The sequence below is a fragment of the Caloenas nicobarica genome, chromosome Z (genome assembly GCF_036013445.1).
Source record: "Caloenas nicobarica isolate bCalNic1 chromosome Z, bCalNic1.hap1, whole genome shotgun sequence".
Classification (NCBI taxonomy): Eukaryota; Metazoa; Chordata; class Aves; order Columbiformes; family Columbidae; genus Caloenas; species Caloenas nicobarica.
The window spans coordinates 85,473,180-85,496,991 of NC_088284.1; the positions used below are offsets into that span (position 1 = coordinate 85,473,180).

The 23,812-nt window shown below is 38.9% G+C and overlaps 1 protein-coding gene across 1 annotated transcript in view; it reads left to right on the forward strand.

The window, feature by feature from the left end:
• Nucleotides 1–239: 239 nt before the first annotated feature.
• CFH (complement factor H) overlaps nucleotides 240–23,812 on the forward strand; it is a 35,526-nt gene continuing 11,953 nt past the window's right edge. The window contains exons 1-10 of the mRNA XM_065656067.1: nucleotides 240–300; nucleotides 4,309–4,494; nucleotides 9,076–9,181; nucleotides 10,141–10,217; nucleotides 12,577–12,771; nucleotides 15,030–15,200; nucleotides 18,372–18,551; nucleotides 19,436–19,636; nucleotides 20,855–21,034; nucleotides 22,641–22,817. Of these exons, the coding sequence (XP_065512139.1) occupies nucleotides 240–300; nucleotides 4,309–4,494; nucleotides 9,076–9,181; nucleotides 10,141–10,217; nucleotides 12,577–12,771; nucleotides 15,030–15,200; nucleotides 18,372–18,551; nucleotides 19,436–19,636; nucleotides 20,855–21,034; nucleotides 22,641–22,817 (1,534 nt within the window). The remainder of the gene's footprint in view (nucleotides 301–4,308; nucleotides 4,495–9,075; nucleotides 9,182–10,140; nucleotides 10,218–12,576; nucleotides 12,772–15,029; nucleotides 15,201–18,371; nucleotides 18,552–19,435; nucleotides 19,637–20,854; nucleotides 21,035–22,640; nucleotides 22,818–23,812) is intronic.

Here is a 23,812-nt window from a genome sequence, read left to right on the forward strand (position 1 = left end):
ATTCAGCAAAGTTTGGAGAGGAAAAAAAGAGGGAAGGGAAAAAAAAAAAAAGCAAGAGCAACAAAACTTGTGTGTTGCAAGAGGATTAGGGGAAGTGACTGCTGAAATCAGGATATAAATGCTTTGCAAGGTCACTCCTGGAGCAGTCAGTGGGTAAAATAGAAGTGGAAATAACACAAAGTAATCAAAAAAGTAGGCTACGATCCTATATATGTTTGCTGAGTTTCTGAATCTCCAGGATGTCGTTCCTGGGTTATATATCTCTGCTCTTATGTTGGATGTACTGTACTGCAGAAAGAGGTAAGCTTTCATGTAGAAAAAAGAAAAAAAAGTTTCTTAAAATGTAAGTAAAGACGGTTACTAAAAAAAAATGTAAATAAAATGTTTGCATTGTGGCCTATTTTACTGAACTTATGACAACAATTATTGAGATTTCTTCTGGCAGTATTTATCACATTTAGTATTTAGTATCCTGTTATAGGTATTATTTCACCTATTTATTTGGATAACAACTGCTGTTATTTGTCTGTTGCACAAGTTTATTAATGGTTACTATTCTTATAAACTAGAGCCAAACAACTAATTTCTTATTAATTATGTTTGTTAATTATTCTAACATCTAAAACCTGTAAACAGGTGGTAGATTAAAATAGAAAATATTCGACAACTGTGCATTTCTTTCTGTCTGGAATAACATGTGAGATAATCTGAGAAAGAAGAATGATTACTAAAGTGACTGGAAAGCTTGCAAAATATCTGTTGAAGGACAGACTGGTTTTAATCCATTAAATGAGATAAATGTTTACAGTACGCTTTCGTACATGTTTAAAGAGGTAGGTAGTATTCTGGATATCTTTTCAGAAGCCTCTGGTATTTTCTGCTTCTCTGTTCAGTCTATTTTTCTTGATACTGTGTTTATATTGTTTAATGTATGTTTAGTAATTTAATTCTTTTGCTTTCTGTCTGGGTTTCTTTACATAGACTGTTGTGGAAAGGGTGCTGTGTGTTTTTGAGCTAGTCGGCCTTTTCTCAGTTCAGGTTGTTCTCAATTTCCAGTGAAGATTATGAAGATCTTATTAGTCAAAACAATCTGATGGATTTTACTTTGAAAAATCGAAAAATTTGGACATTAATGAAATGTATTATCATTTTTATTTGTACTTCTAGTAAATACTGCTCCAAAGCAACGAATAAAGTCTAATTTGTTTGCAAAGTAGTCTAGAAAAGTCCTGGGGTTTGAAAAGAAAGTTTGCCTGAATTTGCAGTTCCTTTTCAAAATGCTTGGTTTAGATCAGAGAGATTGCAAAGGAATGTGAATGTAGCAATATTTGATTTATCCGGGACAACTATTACCATGGGTCATGCAGGGTTCTTAGTTCAGGCTTCATCTTGAAAGCCTATGTGAATTGCTAAAGAGCTGGGTTTTTTGCACAAGGGCTGAAAAATACTTCTAACCTGAATTCATAGTTTGTGCTTGACTTTGTGGAAGTTGATACCAGCATAATGATGGCAAGAAAGCAGCTTCAGCTATTTCTAACTGAGGCCAAGTCACGTATAATTAGTAAATGATTAATTTCAGCTCTCCTGGTCTCTTGCTAAAGGATTTGAAGGTATGCATTTAGTGGATGCTTTCTAATATAAAAATAACCCCCTCCCAATTTTCCTAAGTACACATGGTGAGTGCATGATGTAATTTATATAGTTTTGAAGTACATCTTGTCAGCAGATTTATTCTTCTGAAGCTACTGTATTAACTGCATTAAAAACAAACAAACAAGCAAAAGAATAATTAGCTGTAGTCAGAAATACAGATGCATACTGTGACTCTTGATGGGAACACATAGTTCAACGTCAGGGAAGGGGTGGTAAAGAGCAACCAGAGAGAGCTGAAATAAAACCCAGGAAGAAGCATGTCTTAGTAATGATGAAGAGACTGTCAGGAGATTATCTTTTGTGCTTTTTTTTTAAATGTAAACAAGGAGGAGATGAGGCCTCATTCTGCACACAGACAATAAAAATATAACACAACTCAGAAGTAAGGAGTAAGGGAGTATAGAGCAGAGTAGATAGTAAGGAGAACAGAGCAGAGTAGTTCTCCCTGTACTAAATAGTCTATTTTTTAAAAATCATATAATTCAGAGCCCAGTTTTTCATCTTGCAAACTGAAAGCACTAATTTTAAGAAGCTCTAATTAAAAATGTGTAGAATTATAAAAATGCGTTTTCTCACCATAAAAAAGAACTTTTGGGGGGATAAACTAAATATTTTTAGCATGTTTGAAAGACAGAACTAGCTAGAGGAGCCTTGTTCATTTCACTTACTCCTGCATGTTGTAAATATTTTGTTAAAAAGTGAATGTGTCTTAGCCTTACTAAGTCAAGTCCCTACTACTTTTTTGATAGCAGGGTAATACCCTCTAGTGGACAGAAACGATAATTTTTACTTAGATATACTAATTTGTAGGAGGAAACATACTTACTAGAGCAGTTGGAAAAAAACTTGAACATGTGGGCGTACTCTTCCTTTAGCACCTCAGCAGTATCGTCAAAGCTTGTCTGCTTCTTCTGGCTGCTTAAGACAGCCAAAATAAAGTTTTTAGATCTCACAGCTAACGTTCTTTTCTTTATCTTTTCAAAATGCCATAGCTACAGAACACTTACAATTACACAGGATTTGTTTTGGTTTGGTTTTTCTTGTAACAACTATTTTTCATGATTTTTAAACATTTTTCTGAACTTATTTCTCTAATTTGGTAGATATTTCACTGACTGAAATAAAAACAGTGAGTGTTCAAGGGTATGTCTTTGTACAACCAAAGTACAATTCACTTTCTACACCTTGATGTGCAATAATGAATATATAATCTGCTCACTTTGTACTAGCAATCACAGCTACTTCATCTGTGTTTGTGATTTCTGCAGTTTAGTTCAGCAAACCATGACTCCACATCCTTCTCATAATGAAAGATCTTAAATATTTTTCTCATAGTCCCACTTTCAGGCAGCACCTGGACAACTCATAGGAAAGCCCTGGTGAGAGTATTGCTGCCTTCTCAAACCCGTGACCTTACAACTAAACTGGTGAGAGGCCTTTTGTGCCAGCTCTCTACTGAGTAATGAATCTACTCACCAAGTGATTTCCTTCCTTTGTGGACATTTCTTCTCCCATTTATCTTCTGTACAGAGGTTTCATTTCTTTTCCAAGACTTTATTTCTCAGAGGTTGTTTTATTTATTCTAGATGAATTCTCACTTTTCATGTTCAGGCGTAAAACAGACTTAATTGCATCTAATTACATGACTGTCCAGACTCTGTTACTCTGGGTAAAGCTTCAACCTTTAAAATAAGTACAGTCACCCAAGCACAGAGACTTAGTCACTGAAATTAGATAAACCAAAAGTTTCTTAAGAAAGCTAATTTAGTCTTTCATTAACAGCTACCCAACACTTGTTTCCTTCCCCTTTAATCTGTGTTTTCTTGTTCTCAAACTGTTGAGGAACTTCTTAATAAAATTAATTCAGGCTCATTTCTTGTAATTCATATGGACTTGGCTGTACATTTCATGGACACTGAAGAAGGCCCAGGGAGGAGCTTTTCGGGGAGAACTGTATAATATTGAGCTAATGAGAAATATCAGACAACACCATCCACCCCCCAAATTGAGTCAAAATGCTTTGAAGCTAGCAAAAGTCAAAGTGAATACCCAAAATTAATTACATTGTGTAATAAGTAACTTGCCATTAGAAGTAATGGCAAGGACAGGAGTAAATAAATTTTGGAATATCAGGTGATCTCAGCCTAGAGAGAAAGTTTAGGCAGTGTAAAGGTGAGGGGAGATTTGACAGAACTTGGTCAAGTGACACATAAACTTAATGTCAGTAAGGATGACAGTGGCTACAGAAGAAAATAGTTTGAAAGGAAAGTCCGCAGAGTGCACAGTGTTGTTCTCTATGGTAATGGAAGGACAGGCATGGAGGAGCTCTGCAGATGGAAGTGTAAGAGATGTCTGTGGCTAGAACCAGGGCAGTAATCTCCTCTCAGCCTTTCTAACTAAAATCTACTTCATGAACTACAGGTGTCCAGTGTGGCTTCTTGGCACTTGCTTGACTATTGTTATGTCCTTCTAAATGCCTATTCATATTCCTACAAAATGTGGCTTCTTGGCAGTTCCCTATTTTGTGATGACTAAGTAGAAAACGTGCTTGTTTGCAAATGTCCCCAGTATTTCTTGCTACATGTTCTACTGTAAAATTATTTTGGTGTTTGTAGTGTGTGCTTCAGTTACCAATATTTTTTTTACAATTTTTAGCTTGTAAAGAACCTCCTCCTAGGAGGGCTAAAGAAGAGCCTACTGAAAGATGGGACAAACCTCCCTATCCACATGGTACTCAGGTAACATACAGATGTCGGCCTGGATATATGAAACTTGGACGAATTGTGTTTGAGTGTGCTGATGGAGTATGGAAGCAACAGCTCCAAGGGGCAGAATGCAGAAGTAAGTACTAAGGCAAAATTCGTGTAGGGATTTGACCTGGCAGATCACATTCCTTGTCAGTCGTGTCAGTGTGAAATTGTCATTGTATCTTTACATAACCCTTACTTATTTCAGCTTCCTTTAAACTATCATGCTAAAAAGTATGCATGCATAAGGAAAAATTTTTGGAAGTTCCTTTTCTCCGGATCAAAGTGTCATTGTTTTTTTTCTTTAGAGGAGACTATCTTACTCTAGGCCGGCCTTATTAACCTGAATTATGTTACATTATGAAGTTATTAGGAGCTTGCTTCCAAAATTTTAGAAAAAGTCTAATGCAGATGAAATTTGCAGTCTAAACAGAATAAAACACTAACCTAGCTTCTGAATGCTAGTCAAGAGACAGTATTTTCTTCCTTTCAGGTTATTCAACTAGTTCTATGAAAGATATAATTTCTTGGAAGTGGGAAACTCTTCTTCCCTGACTTCTCTTTTAATCTGTGAAGGAAAATTCATGGTTAGGATGAGGCTTGCTATTTATTAGCTCTAGTAAACTGTGTTAAGAGTTTAGAAGTATCTCACACTCTCAGATAGAATTCATTAGTGAAGAAACTGAATTTTATTCTTTTTAGTCAGCAGATACTTCTTTTCTGTAATAAATGAGTTTTAAACACAAAGAAACTTTAGACACACACAAGCTTTTTAAATTACATATATGTCATGGAGGCACCCCAAAATAAGTTTAGGCAGACAACAAGGTCCAAAACAAACTTTATTCTGGCCGGAAAAGTACCGCAAATAAACCGATTAGAAACTGGGTTTATACAATTTGTTAGCACTCCGATAACATAAGATACAGATTCGGATATTAAGTTAGGAGACTATTTGGGGTGCAGTGAAATAAGAATAATGAGGATCCACGGCGTGCATACATGTACTCACAAGAGAACAAAGCCAGAGCCCTCTCTGCCCTGTTTGCCCACAAGAGGTAGATACTTCCTTGTTCCAGCAAGGATTTATGCCTACCTGTCTCAGGCAAGGCATTTACACTCACCTGCCTCGGCGAGGACATTTACAATTGCCTGTCTCGGCAAGGACTTATTAAAGCATATATTCAGCAATTTATCATTCACCCACACATGGAGGTGAGGCTTTCCCTGGACTGCAGGCATTCTAGAAGCTTCTCGGCTTCTCTGGGCTGTGGCGCTCTTGGCCCCTCCTCTGCTAACGACCCTGCCCACCGACTCTGGGTCTCCACAAAGAGAGCCGTTAGCTGCCCCATTGAAGGCCCCAGTTCTGAGAGGGGGATGTGCAACTGCCACACCAGTTCTCGAGGAGGGAGGCAAGTGCAACTGCCACACAATCCACCCCGTGACCACAGCCATGATCTGATAGACCACTTTGGAGTGGTGGTGCAGTCACCTCTTGCCTCCAAAGTCAAAACGGGGCATTCTGTTGGTGAGTTTTAATGCCCACTGTGGATCACCATACCTTATGTGTCATCTCCTTGTTATCATCACAAATCAACCTGCTAATAAACAATACAACAGTGCAAATTACAACAGTTACAGTTATTAACAAATATTAGAGGAGGCTGGTTAGCCATCCTGATAAGGAAAACAAATACAGTAAAAGTTCTTATCGGTTGGTCCCCAGTATAGCAACAATTGCCCTGAGTCAAGAAACAAACCCAGTTGGTCCCCAGTACAGCAACAATTGCCCCTGAGTCCTCTGTTATTTGTCCTTGTAGTGGTTCTTGTGATGGCACCCACATGCTCAGGATGTAGACACAGCTTCCTGTATACACCTTTTCCTTCAATAGGATAAAGTGTAATATGGCCTGGCTTTGGACAGTCATTCTGTTTTAGGGAGCCTATGCGATGTCATGCATAGAGTTCATTAGTGTTACCAGCTGCAGGCTTGTCTCCTGAACGGCTTGTTGGTGTCACCTTGGTGTCATTCCAGAGACTGACTCTAACCACCACCCAGTTTCAGCTGGAGCTTTTCCACCCCGTCATCCTGCAGGCATGGTCGGGACTGTCCATCTTCCTTTTGTCCTGCAAGAGAACACAAAGAGAGACCTCAGTCCCTTTGGAACCGGGCTTTCTAGTTGTTAGAAGTCTGTGACTATCCACTGGACGCCAATGCAGTGGGTTTTCCCATTTTACTGTTGCTTTCTGTGCCATCCCCTCGGGCGGGGAGTGGGGGTTGACCCTTTGTCTGTTAGCAGCCTCTCAGGATACGATGCCCTGATTTTGGAGAAAAGCAAATTGTGCTTTGTCTTCCTCCCTTGGAGGGGAATCATGAAAAGCCTGTCTTTGTTAAGCACCACTGCTCATTAGACACAGGAAGAATGGGTGTGGCTGATTATCTTTTTTCTCTAGATCATTAATGACCTCCGTAATGCCCCGTTTGGCTGCATTTAGCAGTGGATATTGAGGAGTGGAGGTTATTTTAGATAGCGGCAAAGCAGGAGGAATTTGCAAAACCTTAATATCAGCAGCTCCCTTAAGCTGCAGCAGTGCAGAGGTAAACTGCAAGATCGTAATGCGAGCTGTCTCTGCCTCATGGCTCTCAAAGCTTTGAATCTCACCATTAGGTAAGCACCGTTTATTTGTCAAAAATATCAAATCCTCAACTTGCTGCTTGTAAAGGCTCAGACCTACAACCATCATCCGCTCCTCCCCAGGCAGCCAAAACCGAGGTCGGGCTAAAGGACACCTTTCTGCTACACTCGTTACCCCCACTATATAGATCACCGTCCTTGATGGTTTAATCCTGAGTTCATCAGCTTGTTGTTTGTTCAAAACACTAATTTGGGCACCTGGATCAATTAGAAAATTTAAACTTAGCGGCTCTGAAGCAACGGGGATGTAGCTTATCAGCGGACCATTCACAGGAAAACTCTAGGTGGGTTGGGCGGTCCAGGTCCCAAGCCACGGCTTCAATTTTTTTTCCCTTAAGCTGCAGTGCGGGTAGGGTGGTTGCCAGTGCTCCCTTTGTAATTTTGCCTGGCACCACAGGCGGTGCATGAGCAAGGCGCTTCGCTCCAAGCTTGCCATGGCCCGGCATGGCCCTTATTAAAGCATATTTTCGATAATTTATCATTCACCCACATGCGGAGGTGAGGCGCTCCCCATCCCGGGATGTTTCCTTAGACGGCTTCTCCGTCTAAGGGGAAGGCTCCGGAGGGGTCTGCAGACCTGCAGCTCCAAGAAGACCACATGAAGAGGGGTCTTCAGCAGGAACCCCATTTATAGTCTGATCGGATCTGGCTGGGGGCACTCGAGAATTTTCTCGGCTTCTCTGTGTGCCCCCGTCCCCCCCGACTTTGGGCATTCTAGATGCTTCTCGGCTTCTCTGGGCTGTGGGCGCTCTTGGCTCCCTTTCTGCTAACGACCCTGCCCACCGACTCTGAGTCTCCATTGAAGGCCCCAGTTCTGAGAGGGGGACGTGCAACTGCCACACCAGTTCTTGGGGTGTGGGAGAGAGAAGTGCAACTGCCACAAGATATAACATGCAAAATTTTTACTAGTAGAATATAAATGTTTCGTTTGATAATATAAAATTAAGTCCCAGGTGTCAGTTGAACAGAGATGAATACAAATCATGAATAAAAATAAATTAATAAAATTGTAACTAGTTTCTTTTACATTTTTTATTTAGTCACCTTTTCAGTTTTCATATGTATCTGTATAACTACTCAGTGAACACAGATCTTTCAACATATACAATATTTTGTGTTGCTTTTTAGTAACATTTTAGTAAATACTGCCACTCAATGAATGGATACTGAGACTGGCAACGTGTAGGTGAAGGAGAAAAGGGATGCTCTGCCACAGGTTAACTTATCATGTTCCCATTGCAGGACAGGCCACAGTAGAGAGGAAAATTGATCATGAGATTCTCCATTTTCTCTGAATTGCACTGGAGAAGGTTTAGGGCCTACTCAAACACCTCTTCCTTGGAAAAAACAAGGATGTTGATACACTCCAAGACATGAAATTGCCTAGGTCAACTGGGACAAGGAAAGATTTCTTCTGCAGAGGACTAATAGGTTTTATCTATGCATTTTATTTTGCAGTCCATACTATGATATAAAAAACGGATGAATGAGAGGGATGGTGTGTTCATCTTTACAGTTCTATTGGGAATCCAGGGCAAATAGCTAGGGCCAGACCACAAGAAATGTCCTGTGGGGAACTTGTGCAGAAAGGACTGAGGACCAAAAGACTCCTGGAACCTTACTTCATTCCTCTTTACTCATCAGAATCCCCATCAGATTGAAGAAATTTGATTTTCAATCATAAATAGATTCTGCAGGGGAAGCTTTGGACAATTTTACATCACAAGTGATACGAAAAGCTGAAGTTACATTCTGCCATTACATTTGTTATTAAAATTTAAGATGAGCTTAGCCTTTTTAAAGGGAGCAGGAAGATGAATCAAGCTAACGCTGACCATTTTTGAATTTTTGAAAAGCCCATACTTTATGCTAATTACTAGAAAAGTGCTATCTTTTACACTTTCACATTTGTATGTATAGTGTAAGTAATGTTTTTTCTTCTTCTTCTCTCTCTCTATTTTTTTTTTTTTTTTAACCAGATAGGCCCTGTGGACATCCTGGAGATACTGAGTTTGGTTCCTTTGAACTTACCAGTGGAACTGCATTTGTATTTGGTGCCAGAGTTGAGTACAGATGTAATGATGGGTAATACTTATTTAATTCAATATATGAGGATTAACATAAGGTGTTAATGTTAAAATAAATGTCAGTTACAGATTTATTTTCTGTAATGCAGCTGCAACTCACTAATATTTAATGCTTGGTTATTGTTTAATTTAAATTTCTATAATTACAGTAATACTAAACATAACTCTTTCTCATGGCTGGTGCTATTGGAATTACTGAACTCATGCTCTTGGAGCTGTCATCTGAAGTGTCTAAAATACATAAGGCTGTAGCTAACCTGAAATCGTGGTGGTCCAAGTGGAAAACAAAAATAGTGATCTGTTTGTAAAGCTGCCTCATTAATCCACTGAGCTGTTGCAATGGAGATATAGCTTGGTATACTGGAATCAGTGCTTTCAATAGGCAGCCGTGATGCAGTTAGTTTAGCGAAGTCATTAGGTGATACAATAGTCTCCTATTCAGAACCACAACTCACCAATCCTGCTTTATTTTTTTTTTTGCATTATGAAGTAAAGTGTGTTGTAAAAAATGTTTGAAGGAAGATATTTCTGGTAGAATCACTAACATGTTCTCACTGAGCACTTGGAAAAAATTCTTCCTCCTCTATTCATCTTCTCCAATGAAAACTGCAGCAAGGCAAATACATAGTATTGTGCTTAGTTAAGTATGCCTATGGATTCCTTCCTCTTGAAATGCAAATCAGCTATAAACATGGAATGATGATTTAGGTATGCATTTGCAGTCTTACAGATTTCTTCCTACTTTCTGATTTTTTTTAGTATTTTTTGCCATATACAATTAAAATAAACAAAATAGGAAAGAAGCAAGCAAAAAAACCCACTTGTTTTTGTCACGTTTTGGTTAGTCTGTGCTAGAACATATGAAACCTACTTCCTTTGCTTCAAAAACAGCAGCACTGCTGTTTCTGTCACATAATGAGACTGTATTCTAGGATTATTTACTTTTTATTCCGTAAGATACCGGATGGTCAGCCAAAGAAATTACCGTGAGTGTCAGGCTGATGGATGGAGCAATGACATCCCTCACTGTGAAGGTAAATGGAGATGGACATTTAATTCTTTTTCAAACTGTCTTTTTATCTGTCTGATACTATCTAGAACTAGTCTGTGATCTCTCTAATAGTAGTAATTCACAATTATAAATTCATCAATTCAAATTATGTAGCTGTGAAACTCTTACAGCTACTGCTCAGCCTTTTTAGTCCAAGGAGCACTCAAGCATTTGTTAAACAGCATTCACAAATTGGACTCTTGTCACCCCAGACTGGCTTAAAGCTCTGCCTCACCTGAAGGCCCTGATAGAGTAGCTGTCTGCGAAACACGGTTACAGAACACAGCTGGGGTGAGGCATTTTGAATGTTTGTGAAAGCGTGTGTGCATTTAGCTGATTGCCTCCTCCACTCTTGTGAATATCCTAGCCATTAAAATTTCATTCTAAGTTCTTCTCTCTATTAGCATACTCTGGAAAAACTTCAGTAAGAAAGAATGAGAACAAGAGAGACCCAGACCTCCAGAGTTAGTAGACTGGATGGCTTAGATGATACTTCCCTTCCCTTCCCTTTTCACCACTTTTAAACATGTCTGATTATGAAAATAAGTTCCCTTTCTTCTCAAAGATAATTTTTAATTGGTTTGTTCTAACATATCTGTTCAATGGTGAAATTTCTCTTTAGGTGAAGCATCTACTGTCGGGAAAAAGTACTCAAATCACAAATTAAAGTAGATGTCTGTTTCTTTTCTAGAGCTTTTTGTCTGTGTTTTGACATTCCCTTGGTCTTGGATATTTCACATTTAGCTTAGTGCATTCTAAGTGTCCTCAGTTTTAGGCATACAGGCCTTTGCACAGTATAGAGCAGTGGTTCCCAACATTTTTTGTCACATGTCACCAAGACACAGTGATTTCAAAGTACTCATAAGACCTTTCATGATTGAGGAGTTTTCATTAGGCTGAAATGTGATTGCCTATGAAAGAAGGTATTTATATAATGTCCTAATTGCGAGGAAACTAGAAGATAGAATGTGAGCTCATAGAAAAGGTAGATGGCTTATAAAATGGAGAATCTTGTCAGAGAGAAGTGGGAGCTATGGCAGGCGAAACACCAGCCACTTTCATATATGCTCAGTGATATCTATGTGAATATTTAAGAATGAGCTTTGATAGTCAATTACCTCCGAACAAAAAATATCAGATACATACATTAATTCTTCCTTTTTCAGCAGTTACAAAGTTAGGAGATACGAGAGATCTACATTCCTGGCTGACATTGTGTTTGTTTGCTTTAGTAATATAATTGTTCTGATATCCTTAACTAGGATTTTTAGTTAGTAACTGAACTGTGGTAGTCAGTTTATAACTCAGCACTTTTCCAGATATTTATCTATAGCAAATTCAGTTTGGTATAGCTCTACAGTAAATTAACCTATTTTGACGAAGTTTAATGGCCCTATGTGTCAGTCTAGGCTCATCTAACCATCCATAGAACTCATAGGATCATAGAATAATTTAAGTTGGGTGAGGCTCAGGAGGTCATCTGGTTCAACTGGGTGCTCTGCCTTTAACCTTCAAGGGCAGAGAAGAGGAAGCTTCCTCCTATGTCAGTCTGTCTGTTTGCTTAGGGTTTTGCATTGAATCACAGAATCACAGAATGTTAGGGATTGGAAGGGACCTCAAAAGCTCATCCAGTCCAATCACCCTGCCAAAGCAGGAACACCCAGATGAGGTTTCACAGGAAGGTGTCCAGGCGGGTTTGAATGTCTGCAGAGGAGACTCTGCAACCTCCCTGGGCAGCCTGTTCCAGTGTTCTGTCACCCTTACTGAGAAGAAGTTTCTTTTCATATTTAAGTGGAATCTCCTGTGTTCCAGTTTGTATCCATTGCCCCTTGTCCTATCATTGGTTGTCACTGAGAAGAGCCTGGCTCCATCCTCATGACACTCACCCTTTACATATTTATAAACATTAATGAGGTCATTGTGTCTGTTGCAAGTGGTATACAAATACATAAAAAGAGTGTATACTTTTAAAATGTGTAAGGAAATTACAGTGAGTTTTCTGTATTTTTAACTTTTTTGTGTGCCAATTTATGTTACAGAATAGACCTAAAAAATGGCTGGTTTTTCCTTGCCTTGCCTTGCCTTGCCTTGCCTTGCCTTGCCTTGCCTTTCCTTTCCTTTCCTTTCCTTTCCTTTCCTTTCCTTTCCTTTCCTTTCCTTTCCCTTCCTTTCCCTTCCTTTCCCTTCCTTTCCTTTCCTTTCCTTTCCTTTCCTTTCCTTTCCTTTCCTTTCCTTTCCTTTCCTTTCCTTTCCTTTCCTTTCCTTTCCTTTCCTTTCCTTTCCTTTCCTTTCCTTTCCTTTCCTTTCCTTTTGTGATGTTTTGTTTTTATCTTATATTTCAGTGGCAAAGTGTTTACCTGTACAAGCACCAGAAAATGGAAGGATAATTATGACTGGTGCATTTGAGCTAGGCCGAGAATATTCCTTTGGCCAAGTTGTGAATTTTGAATGTAATGCAAAATACAGGCTTGTTGGATCTAAAGAAATAATTTGCTCTTCTAATGGAAAATGGAATAGTGATGTCCCTCAGTGCCAAGGTAAAAAGGACACTATTTATTATCTGTAATTTCAAGTTTTATTCTCACAGATGCCTAAGGACTGGTTACCATATGGGAAACTGCAAAGCTTTCACTTTAATCCACAGCAATTAAGCATAGTTTGTCTGTAAACAATCTCCATTGCATATATGCAGAAAAAGTAGGATAAGAAGGAGAAATCGGAGACTATTGGGTGCTAATATAGTCATAATGGACCATCTGTTTGTTCCACATTTTCTCTATAAGCTGTATGTTTTGCCAGGCTGCAGTCAATTTCTTTGAAACTAGCTTCAGTATGTCAGCGTAAAATTCACTTCAGTGTTGATTTAACCAACGTAACTACAATTTTGAATCTATGCGAACCAAGTTTAAAAAACAAGTATGATTTTAAATCACTCATATTCTTCAGGTGTATAAAGTACAAAGAAATTATGATGGGTTTTTCTTTCTTCAGACTAATGTGTTTTGACAAGTTAGAAGGTTAATTCATGTTTAGTTTTTACAGAACCACAGAATCACAGAATAGATGAGGTTGGAAGGGACCTCTGAAGGTCCATCAAAGCAGTCAGCTAAGGCAAGTTGCTTAAGACCATGTCCAGTTGTTTTTTTTTTAAATATCTCCAAGGATGGAGACTTCACAGCCTCTCTGGGTAACCAATTCCAATGTTTGACCACTCCGAAGCAAAATCGTTCTTACGTTTAAGTGATATTTCGTGTATTTCAGTTTGTGCCCATTGCTTCTCATCTTGTCACTGGGTGCTGATGAGAAGGGTCCGGCTCCATCATCTTCTGCCTGCCTCAGCAAAGTCAGGAATTTATACCTATAAATAAGACTCTCTCTTCCCCCCAAACCTTCTTTTCTCTAGAGTCACTAAACCTCTTTTTATCTGTCAGTTTTTCCAATTCCTTAATTATCTTCATGTCCCTTCACTGGACCTGCTCCAGCATGTCCATATCTTTCCTGTATTAGGGAGCTCAGACCTGGACTCAGCACTCCAGATGTGGTCTGACCAGCGCTGAGGGGAAGGATCACCTCTTTTTGACCTGCCAGCAACACCCTTCCCAGTGGAGCCCAGGATACATGTTTTCTTCATTTGTTTCAAAGGCACATTGCTAGCCCCTCTTCAGCTTCTCCATCAGGACTGTCGAGTTTGTTTCTGCAAAACCATTCACCAGTCAGTCAACCCTACCCTGCCCCACCTGCAGCTTCTACTGGTGGATGGGGTCATTCCTCCCATTTTGCAAACAGAGATTGTATGGGATTGGATTGTCAGTATGTAAGCGTGAATCCTGGGAAGTTATGGTAACAATCACGGTTAAATATTCAGTCCATCAAGTTTCTTAGATTATTAATATGTTATCTGATTGGAAAGTTAGAAGAGCTTTTAGAAGAGCAGTACGTTTGTCAGGATGTCAGGTGCATGTATGGATTTTTCAGAATTTCAGCACTGTATTTTGCTGCTTTGAAACCACCCTTTATTATAATTTGAACAGCATAAAGTGGGATTAAACACATGTTCTTGTAGCATTTGCAGGATATAGTGAATTTTATTAAACAATGACAGTTCCACTGAGTTATATTTCATCCTAAATATAAAGTAAATCCAGCAAAGGAATCCAAGAGAACTCTTTGGTGTCCTGCGCTGTGGCCTAGAAAGCAAAGCCTTTAATATTTTCTGGCTTAATGAATGCAGTTTTTGGAAACTGCAAGATCTTAGTGGCTTTATTGGATTTGGCAGGGAGCTGGAGATTCTGAGAAGAGTCTAGCCTCAGTTTTCCAGGTAGTTTAATTTTTTTTTTCCTGTTGATGCTATGATTTAACTAATCGTCTACTGGCTATGAGAGCGCTATAGGTTTGCTGGGAATTACAAGGAATGAAATTATCTGAAAAATGGAAAATTTTAAATTTCGACTAGCCTAGCTGCTTATTTTAGATTGTCTCCTGCCTTATATACTGATCCTGAGATCCATCAAAATCCAAAGCAGAGACTTCAAATCGTTTCATGAACCAATTTGCTATGGATGCTGTGCTACACCGTACTCTACCTGGCATCCACAATCAGGTCATTGAAGAATTATCAAAAAGCTTTCAAACAGTTTCTAAATTAAAATGTTTTCATGAAGTCATATTAAAAAGAAACTAACATAAACCAACAAATAAACAAAACCAAACAACTTAAATTTTATTCCCATAGGCTTTTATTCTCAGCAAGTAAAACCAAACAAAAATAGGTGGATTTTGTCTTTCTCAATTTCAGAGACTATCTGTGATGCACCAGAAATTCCGCATGGGTATGTACATTCTCCAAAGGAGACTTACAAGGAATCTGAACAACTACAGTTTGCCTGTGATGAAGGATACAGATATGGTGAAAGAGCAGATGTACGATGTACTGAATCAGGATGGAATCCAACCCCCTATTGCACAGGTTAGCCTTGCCTAAGGTTATTTTGCACATTTTTTGTGTTTGGAAGTAATTTCAGAGATTAGTAGTGACAAAAGTTAGTTTATTCACAACAAAAGAAATCCATCCACATCTGACTAATGTTTCGTGAAGATCTGGAAGGATCACATGTTACAGGGACCAGACAACTGCATAAGAATTTTCCATGGAGACCAGCAGCAAAAGCAATTAATTCAGTCCTTTGTTACTTCAGTGTAGTTAAATAGGTCTACGAAGCAACAATTGCTCCGTTATACTTCATAAATGAGACTGGCACTAAAATACTTCGTGCAACATTAGTAGATGTTTTTAATTTCTTTTTTTATATGATTCTGACTGAGTGGGCAGAATATAGAACATTCAGACAAATAGGAAGGAAAAAGCTGGATCTCTTTACCTTCAACAAAATACTAGGAAAATATTTTAGCTAAGAAATGGAAAAATCAGATGCTAAAGAGAATATTTAAGCATGCAGGAAAAGCAACAACAACAACAACAACAACTAAAGTATGAATACTAGAGAAATTAAAACTACAGAAGGAATCTGAAGCTTTTAATGGCATGGGAAAATTAACATTTGAAACCAACTTCTTAGAGAAGTGGTATGGTTTTTTGAGTCCTATTGTCTTCACATCAAGTCTCGATACCTTTTTAAGAACGTTTAACGTGGGCATAACTGGTCATTGGCTGTGCTGTATGTTGGAAGACTGGGTAAAGAAATATTTGTTTGATACCATAAGAATTGCAGCATTATTAATAAAACTGGGAAAATAGTCTTAGCTTGATGACCTACTTATGAATCACAAGCAGTTGTTTGAGGGGAGGGATAAGTTAATGCATCTTCAGGTCTTCCGTGTTCAGTAGATATGATGTGTCACCATAGCCAAGACTCTGCTGCTTGTAATCATAGGACTAACCATTCAGTAAAATAACACTCAGCAACTCACACTGTATGAACATTTCAGTCAAAGTCCGCTTGACCTACTGAACTGACCTCTGCGTTTTGTCTGAATGTGCTGATGAGTCTTACTGTAGTTTGAGCAGACTGAGCACCTGCTAGCTTACCATTATATCCATTATTGAAATTTCCAGACTACCAGTTCTGATCAACCAGTTCCAACCAAAGAGGAACAATTCAAAAATGATCCCTTTTTCATTGATGGAACTTCAGTAAGATATTTTTAATGTACTGCACGCCCTTTCAGAAATGACTGGAAATTACAAAAATATCTTTCAAAGTATCTTTCAAATTAAAATCCTGACTTTAGTTTGTAAGCTGCCTTTCAATATTTCTTCTGAAATAGTAAGACAGTGTTGTAGGAAAAACAATCTGAAGTTGACATGGCCATTTCCAAAGGAGTCCAAGCAAATGTGGAGTAGTTGAAATTCAGGATAAGTAGTCCATAGATGACCATAAGTGTCTAAACTGAAAATGGCGATGGAATTGTAGTGCTGGATTATTACATAAAGCTGAAAACAATAGTACTTTCTATACAGTCGTTGTGTCAAGAATTGTGTACAACATAGATTTGAAGTTCACTAACCCTAAGAACCATGGACATGAAGTAATGTGTAGACAGGCCAAAGTGACACAGTATGTGTGAATCCTGCAACTGTTCGTGACCCTTAGTCTAGGACGAAGACAGCAAGTTTTTAATGTCATTAGAACTGTAATTGCTCAACTGCATGGTGTTCAAACTTCCCGTCAGAAATTGTCTGATAATCTCTACAAATTAATATGTTTACCATGGTGAAACTCCACCTTGCTTTCTGACTTCCAAATGCCTTCTGAGCAGTTAAGGTGACAAATCCATAGTTTCTGAGACTAGTCATGTTTGACATCAGCTCTCTGGGTCATGGATTTTACTTTAGTTTTATTCAACTACAGCACTTAAAGACTATAATTAAAGCTTGAAATCCTGCAGACAGTAGTATGCATGTTATGATCCAGTTGCAATAGTTGGATGCAAATTTGGGGGAAATCATTGGTGCCTTGTATTGAATTAAAGAAATTGCCAACCAGTTGAAACTGGAAAAAATTCTTGGCAATATGGCAACATTATAGGATGTTTTGTATCATCCACCTTCCTGGTACCTCTTCCAGAACAATTCCTTTAGAACAAGAGAGTAGTCGTTCTTAGTGCCCATGCAGTTCTTGACCTTTCTGCTTCAAGATTAGGGATGATACTAGTCAATATGCATTGTCTACAGTTTAGCAGCATATGGTTTTTGATAAGTGCCAACCAAAACATTCTTGCAGACACTGACCTACTGGGCATTTTCAGATGGTGATTCTGGATCCTACTTGACTTACCACTGAACGTAGGTGACTCAGCAGTACATGCAGACAGCTGATTCACCCCCCTTCACTCCACAGCGGGACAAACCCACAGTTACCTTATAGTCATCCCCTCCCAGCCCTGAGTGTGATGGTGGTATTTTCTAAACTGGAAGTAGAATACAAAAAAAAAAAAAAAAAAAAAAAAACAAAAAACCAAACAAACACAACAACAAAAAAAACCCCAAAAACCAAAAAACCAAAAAACCAAACAAACCAAAAGATAGGCTCTGGTTTGGAAATAATGTTTGCCTCATTTCTCTGAGCATTAAGAGATCATGAGCTTTCTAGAATAGCATTGTCATTCTTTCCCAGTTGTTGAAATATTTCCAGTGTCAGTGCAAGACTCTAATCTTAATCATAGAGCCTTTGAATGATCAGTTCCTAGTTTAGTAATTTTTTTCATTTAGGACCGGCCAGTGAAACTGCTTTCCTTTGGGGCAATGTCCATAAACCAGCCCAGGAGAGCTGTGAGTGAGCCCAACATAGGTCATTTTGAGCTCAAGCTGTGGAATGACCAACTGGAAAAGATTAGTCAAATTCAGTTTGATCACCTCTAGTTCTTGCCCCAACCATTCTCTTTGCAATTCAGTTTTAATCTTCTATTTAGCGTGACATCAGTAACAGCAGACACTATCCTCTTACAGAACCATAGGTTTCTAAGAGTGGGAGAGCAATGTAACCTTTTCTTTGCCCTAAGAAACATCTTTTTAACAATTTTATGCCGTTACGGTCAATATACCATGTAAATGAGAACTTACGCATTAAATATAAATGTATTCTTCAAATTCACATCCAATTTTTCTCTTTTTATTTAGAAATTGTATGCTCTCCTCCAAGAATTCCGTATGGGAACTTTAGACCTCAAGGAGACAACTATGTAGTAGGTGATATAATCACAGTAGAGTGTAATCCTGGATATTATTTTAAAACAACGACTGGCAAAACCACAGCTGAATGCACCAAGAATGGCTGGGTGCCTGATCCAGGTTGTGTCGGTAAGTATCTCTCATGAATGAAGACACAACATGTAGGGTTGTTGGAAATATCTTAGTGAAAAAGAAGTCAAGAGATAAACTTAAAAATCATGAGACTCGAGAGTTGCTTATTCATTGTGTTTCTTCGTAATGTAAAGCTTAATTTGATGGTTTAGAAAAATCATCTGTAAAAATAACAAATAAATCTCAATTTGCATTATGTTTATAAACATAAGTATTATCTATTACTGTATTTGCAAAAGTATGTGTTAAAAAGAGCTATAGTCAGCTCCCTGTCAGGAAGATTTGTGGTCCACCTGAGGAGTAGCATGCCAGTCAAGATAAGAGGGCATAGTGAGTGTTAAAATTTTCCAAACAAGGCAAAATGTAGGTAATGGTTGGAAAGTATTTTTCATCATCATTATCACAGCTTCAGATTTTTACTTGCAGTTGTGTATTGGTATATGGTGGACAATCAGTTTTATTCTACCTATTTGAGCCTGTCAAATAACAAACCAAGATATTCTTGATTGTTTATGAATCCTTTATTGGCTTAAACTTTCCATAACTACAAAAATTGTTTTGCCCAGTAGTCACAGTATTAACAAAGAAATAAATACATACATTTGGTCTCATGATTCAGCCTTTGGATTCCAGTGAGAATACTGACTGGATTTCTGTTGGTTGCAATGGAAATGGAGGGAACCGTAGGAACTATAGGTAATGACCGAGACACCAGAAGCAGAGTGCAATTGTCCCTGCACTCCTTAGGATCAGCCAAGTGTGTGGTCCTGATTCTGTCAGGTTCAGAAAGCACTCAGGTGATGAAACAATCTGAATTAATTGTGTCCTGAACTTTTTGTCAAGCGTGTGTTGATACTGTTGGTGTTGAATTCTATTTCAAGAGAAACCATGTGACTACCCAGTTATTGAAAATGGCAGATTAAGTGACTCATTGGAGTACTACAGAAACTACTACTTTCCAATGAGGTTTGGGCAGCATGCTGATTACCGCTGCAACGATGGTTATTCAACCCCAAGCGGACGATCCTGGGTTCAAGTAGTCTGTTCTGAAAGGGGCTGGTCTCCAGAGCCAAAATGCCTCAGTAAGTACATGTCCACTATACTTGCAATTCTGTTATAATTATCAAAGTTCTGTGCAAGAGAAATTGTGCTGATGGAGCATGAGATGGAACAAAGAACAGCTTGTTAAAGTAGACCTGCTTTAGTTGACCCCTGGAACTGCACTCAGACTGTCATAATATCAGCAGAGCTTGAACTGTCAGCTGGTAAGTGACACTCTGGAGTGTGTAAGGCTGAAATGGTGCTTTTGGATTTTGGAGTTTGTATATGCCTAAAACTATCCATGATATTAAGAAACACATAGGAAATGTTTATTTTCTCTAGCTTCTGGGTCATGTGCATACATCTACTTTCATCTGCACACACAGCCGCACACACACACAGAGAGTTTCCACTCTGTGTAAATACGTTCTTCCTTCCTTGGCTTGGGCACTTCATCTAGAGGTTCCCCTCTGAGATCCATCGCCTGGTCCCTTCGGATAACCTTTGGAGCTGAGAAGCTGGCACACACTCTTGCAATAGGTCAGATATACTGACTTCAGGTTTAAAGTAGAAAACAGATTTAAAGCAGTGAGCTGAGGCCTCCTCTCCTAACACACATGTTCATCCACAGTGAAGTTCCTACCTACTGGTAGGGCTTGGCAAGTTCAAACAAGAGGTTGATCTTTCCCTGCTGCGCTCAGTGGAGTGATGCTCAGTGCAGGAAACGAGTGGAGTCTGGCTCAGAGGAGTTCCTTCTGGCATCTTCCTTGTGTCTGGACTCCTGGGATGCTGGAGAGCCAGCACACTTGGCTGCTGCTAAAATCTCAAGAGCTGGTTTGAGAGGCTGTACATTTGCACAGAGATATTAACATCTCCTGGAGGCAAATGCTGAAAATCACTCAGGGCAGACATCAACATTCTAGAGACAGAGCAGACGAACCAGAGCTGGTGTGACGCTAGATGCACTGAAGTTAGCCAGCCTTGCTTATGCACTCTAGGTAAGTGATATTGTTTACTAGACCACTTCTTAGCACTTTATGTAGTGACTTGCACTCCTGTTCATGCGATTCGTTAATCTAAGGGCAGTGAAACAAAACATGCTTTCATTCAGGTTTGAACACCAAGGTCTTTTTGGATGAGAAGGATACAGAAAGGTGCTAGGAGGCCCTTTTTTAGTAACTGTCTTTCTAAGAATTAATTTTCCTCAGTTCTTGCTGTACTTATTACTTTAGTTAAATGTACTTACCTTCCTTCTTTAGAAAACTGTCGTATCGGACACCTGGAAAATGGTTACTTCTCACATAACATGAAGAACGTTTACAAGGAAGGTGAAAGAGTTAAATATGTCTGCAATGGTGAATATTATACTGAACATGAAAATGGGGAAGTCACATGCACAAAGGATGACTGGTCATCTCCTCCAAGATGTATCCGTAAAAGTGAGTGTGCTTGTATTTTGTTGAGATTTATAGCTAAAAGCAGTACATCCATCATCACATCACCGACATGCATCACCACTGCTTAGTAACTCTAAGTCTGGGTGCTCTACAGCTGAAACACAAAGCTGTGATTCTCTCACCTGGCTGATGCAGCTCTCATGTCCCTGTGTGCTGCTGAGGTCAGTCGCTACACAAACGTGCAGAATGTAACTCTGTAAAACGTGCACACGTGGCTCATTGGGATCTCCTAGAATGTAAGCTCTGGTCTTCAGTAGTGAAATCTTCTTGTAGCATAGGTGTAATATAATAAATAGGGATCATTCCCCTGGTACAGCCTATCTGTTATTTCTTGTCTTCTTTCATCCTCTCTCTGTACCATGTGATCCCTGTTTCTCTTGCTTCCTTTCCAATTGGCGTCATACTGGACGAGGGGAGGAATGGGAAGGTTACCTCCTCTGTTTTCAGCTTTTGTTCCTGACTTGCATCAAGCCTGACATTGCTAGAATGTCTCACAGGAACTTGAAATACTTTAGGTAATGATTTCATGTGGACAAAATAAATCATTCAACCTAACTTTTCTCAGACTGTAAAAATATTTTTTTAGGAAACAATCCCACTCTGACACAGACACCGACCACAGAATGCTTTGGACTGCCACCCACTGAAATTTTGATGTAGGAATGAGCAGGCAAAATAGAATTTTATGATTCGTAGTATTAGGCAATCGTGAACATTTCTGGTATAAACACACAAAAAATAATGTGAAATTTAAACTTTTGAAGCCGTTGCACAAATGTATCATTAACTCTGCTCCCAGTATTCCAACTACATCCTCTAGTGTTCCTCAAAGTCTTTTTTTGGTTGTATCTTTATTTACTTGACCCTCTAATGTGCAAATATTGCTATTTGTTGTAGTGTTAGTTTCTTAAATGAAGAAACTCCTTCACAGAATAGTTTATTAGGAAATAATTTAGCATACTATAGAAGTTTTCTTTCAGAATACAAGACCAGAACATCCAACCAATAAGACTGATTCCCATCTATTTAGGCTGGCTTAAACAACGTATTCCAAGTGATGTGAAATCAGTTACAGCATTGGTTCTGTCTGCATAACTGTTTCAGTGTGCAAGAAAGGGTCCTTTGATACGCACCTGCTTTAGTCCTGCACTGTGTGCGCTCTGAACGGTTTATCTTTGGTAGAACAGAGGTGGTACTTGCACACTGTGGTGATCTCTAGCATGCTCCTCCTTGCCAGACGGACAGAGGATCCTCTTTATGCATGCACCATGCAGTGCATGCCCAACATGAATTTCATTTCTAGTGAAGACCAGGTGTGGACACGCAGTTTTGGAAGCTTGCAGGATTGCTGCATATCAAACCTTTGTCCATCCCTGTTTGTGCTGCATGAGTTTGTAACTGTGAAATTTGGCTTTTCATGTCCCACTTGTCCCCCAGGCAAAGAGCTCAATGCGGAAACAAAAATTCATGTGCTCGTAAAAGCATTCTAAGTCCTACGGCTGTTTCTTTTGTCCCCTTTCTTCTGTGTATTATAAGCATGTAGTTTAGCAGTGTTTTACTTGGAAAAAATTCTGTCTGTCTCTTTCAGAACAGTGCCAGAGTATCTATTTTGACAATGGTTATTTCACCTTGCAAAAGGAAACATTTCATTTACAGGAGAAGGTGACCTACAGTTGTCTTCCTGGCTTTGTAACTCCAGAAGGACAAGAAAGAGGAGTGATACAGTGTCAAGAGAATGGTTGGACTCCACCTCCAAAGTGCATCAGTGAGTAGCATAAAGGTTTCAGAGCTCCCTACCGTTGCTGGCGCAGACGTGATGTCCCGTGTACTCAGATTTTTGTCATCTAGATTGGTAGCTTTCTTATTAGGCAAAGGAAGACTAAAATAGAGGACTGATCCTCCAGAGATTAACCTTTCCGAGGCTCCAGGAAATAAAGTGAGAAAACAGAAAGGAAGTTAGTAAGGTGGGAAAATATCTACTGTCTTCTAGGTGAGTTTTGGTTTTGGAGCTCTAGCACAAAGTAGATGATAATCACTGACCTCTCCAGTGATTCCTACCTGATACAAGGTACATATTGGCCAAATATACTCCCCATTCTTCCTCCTTTCACACTTGTGAGGGAAGATTTATGAAAAAATACCTGTGAACCAAGGGATTCTGCCAAGAACTTTCTTTAAATGTGAACAAATTAGAGAAAATTGGGATTAATTGTTTGGAAAGATAGTATCGCTATGCATAAAAAGCACTATGCGTATGTCTGCCCTGGTGTTAAAAAGTACATTTGTGAAAAACACCAGAGCGCTTTTTCCTGAAAATGCCTCAATGTTGTTGTTGCCTTTTTCTTCTTAAACATTCCTTCCTCTCCTGAACAGGGGTATAGGATAGTAAAAGAAGAGACTTAATCTTCCATTGTTATGATACTGAGGCTCATAATAGCGACCAGCTTCAGCAGATATATATATATGTCTTGTCCTTTTGTTTCAGACTGCCTTTACCAAGGATTTTGCACTTTTTTTCTCTGACCTCCTTACAAATTACCATGGGAAACAGGAGTACAAACTGTTTGCTGTGACACTAATAATAATAATATGTAGTATAAGGAAAGGAATTAAATCTAAGGAAGAAATATTTATGCTAGATATTAGTTCTATACATGTTGCTGAAGAATAATGCAATAGATATAATATGAATATGCTACATATGATGTTCTACATTCATATTCTGGCAATGCAGAATTTTTAATGTTTCAAATATACTGA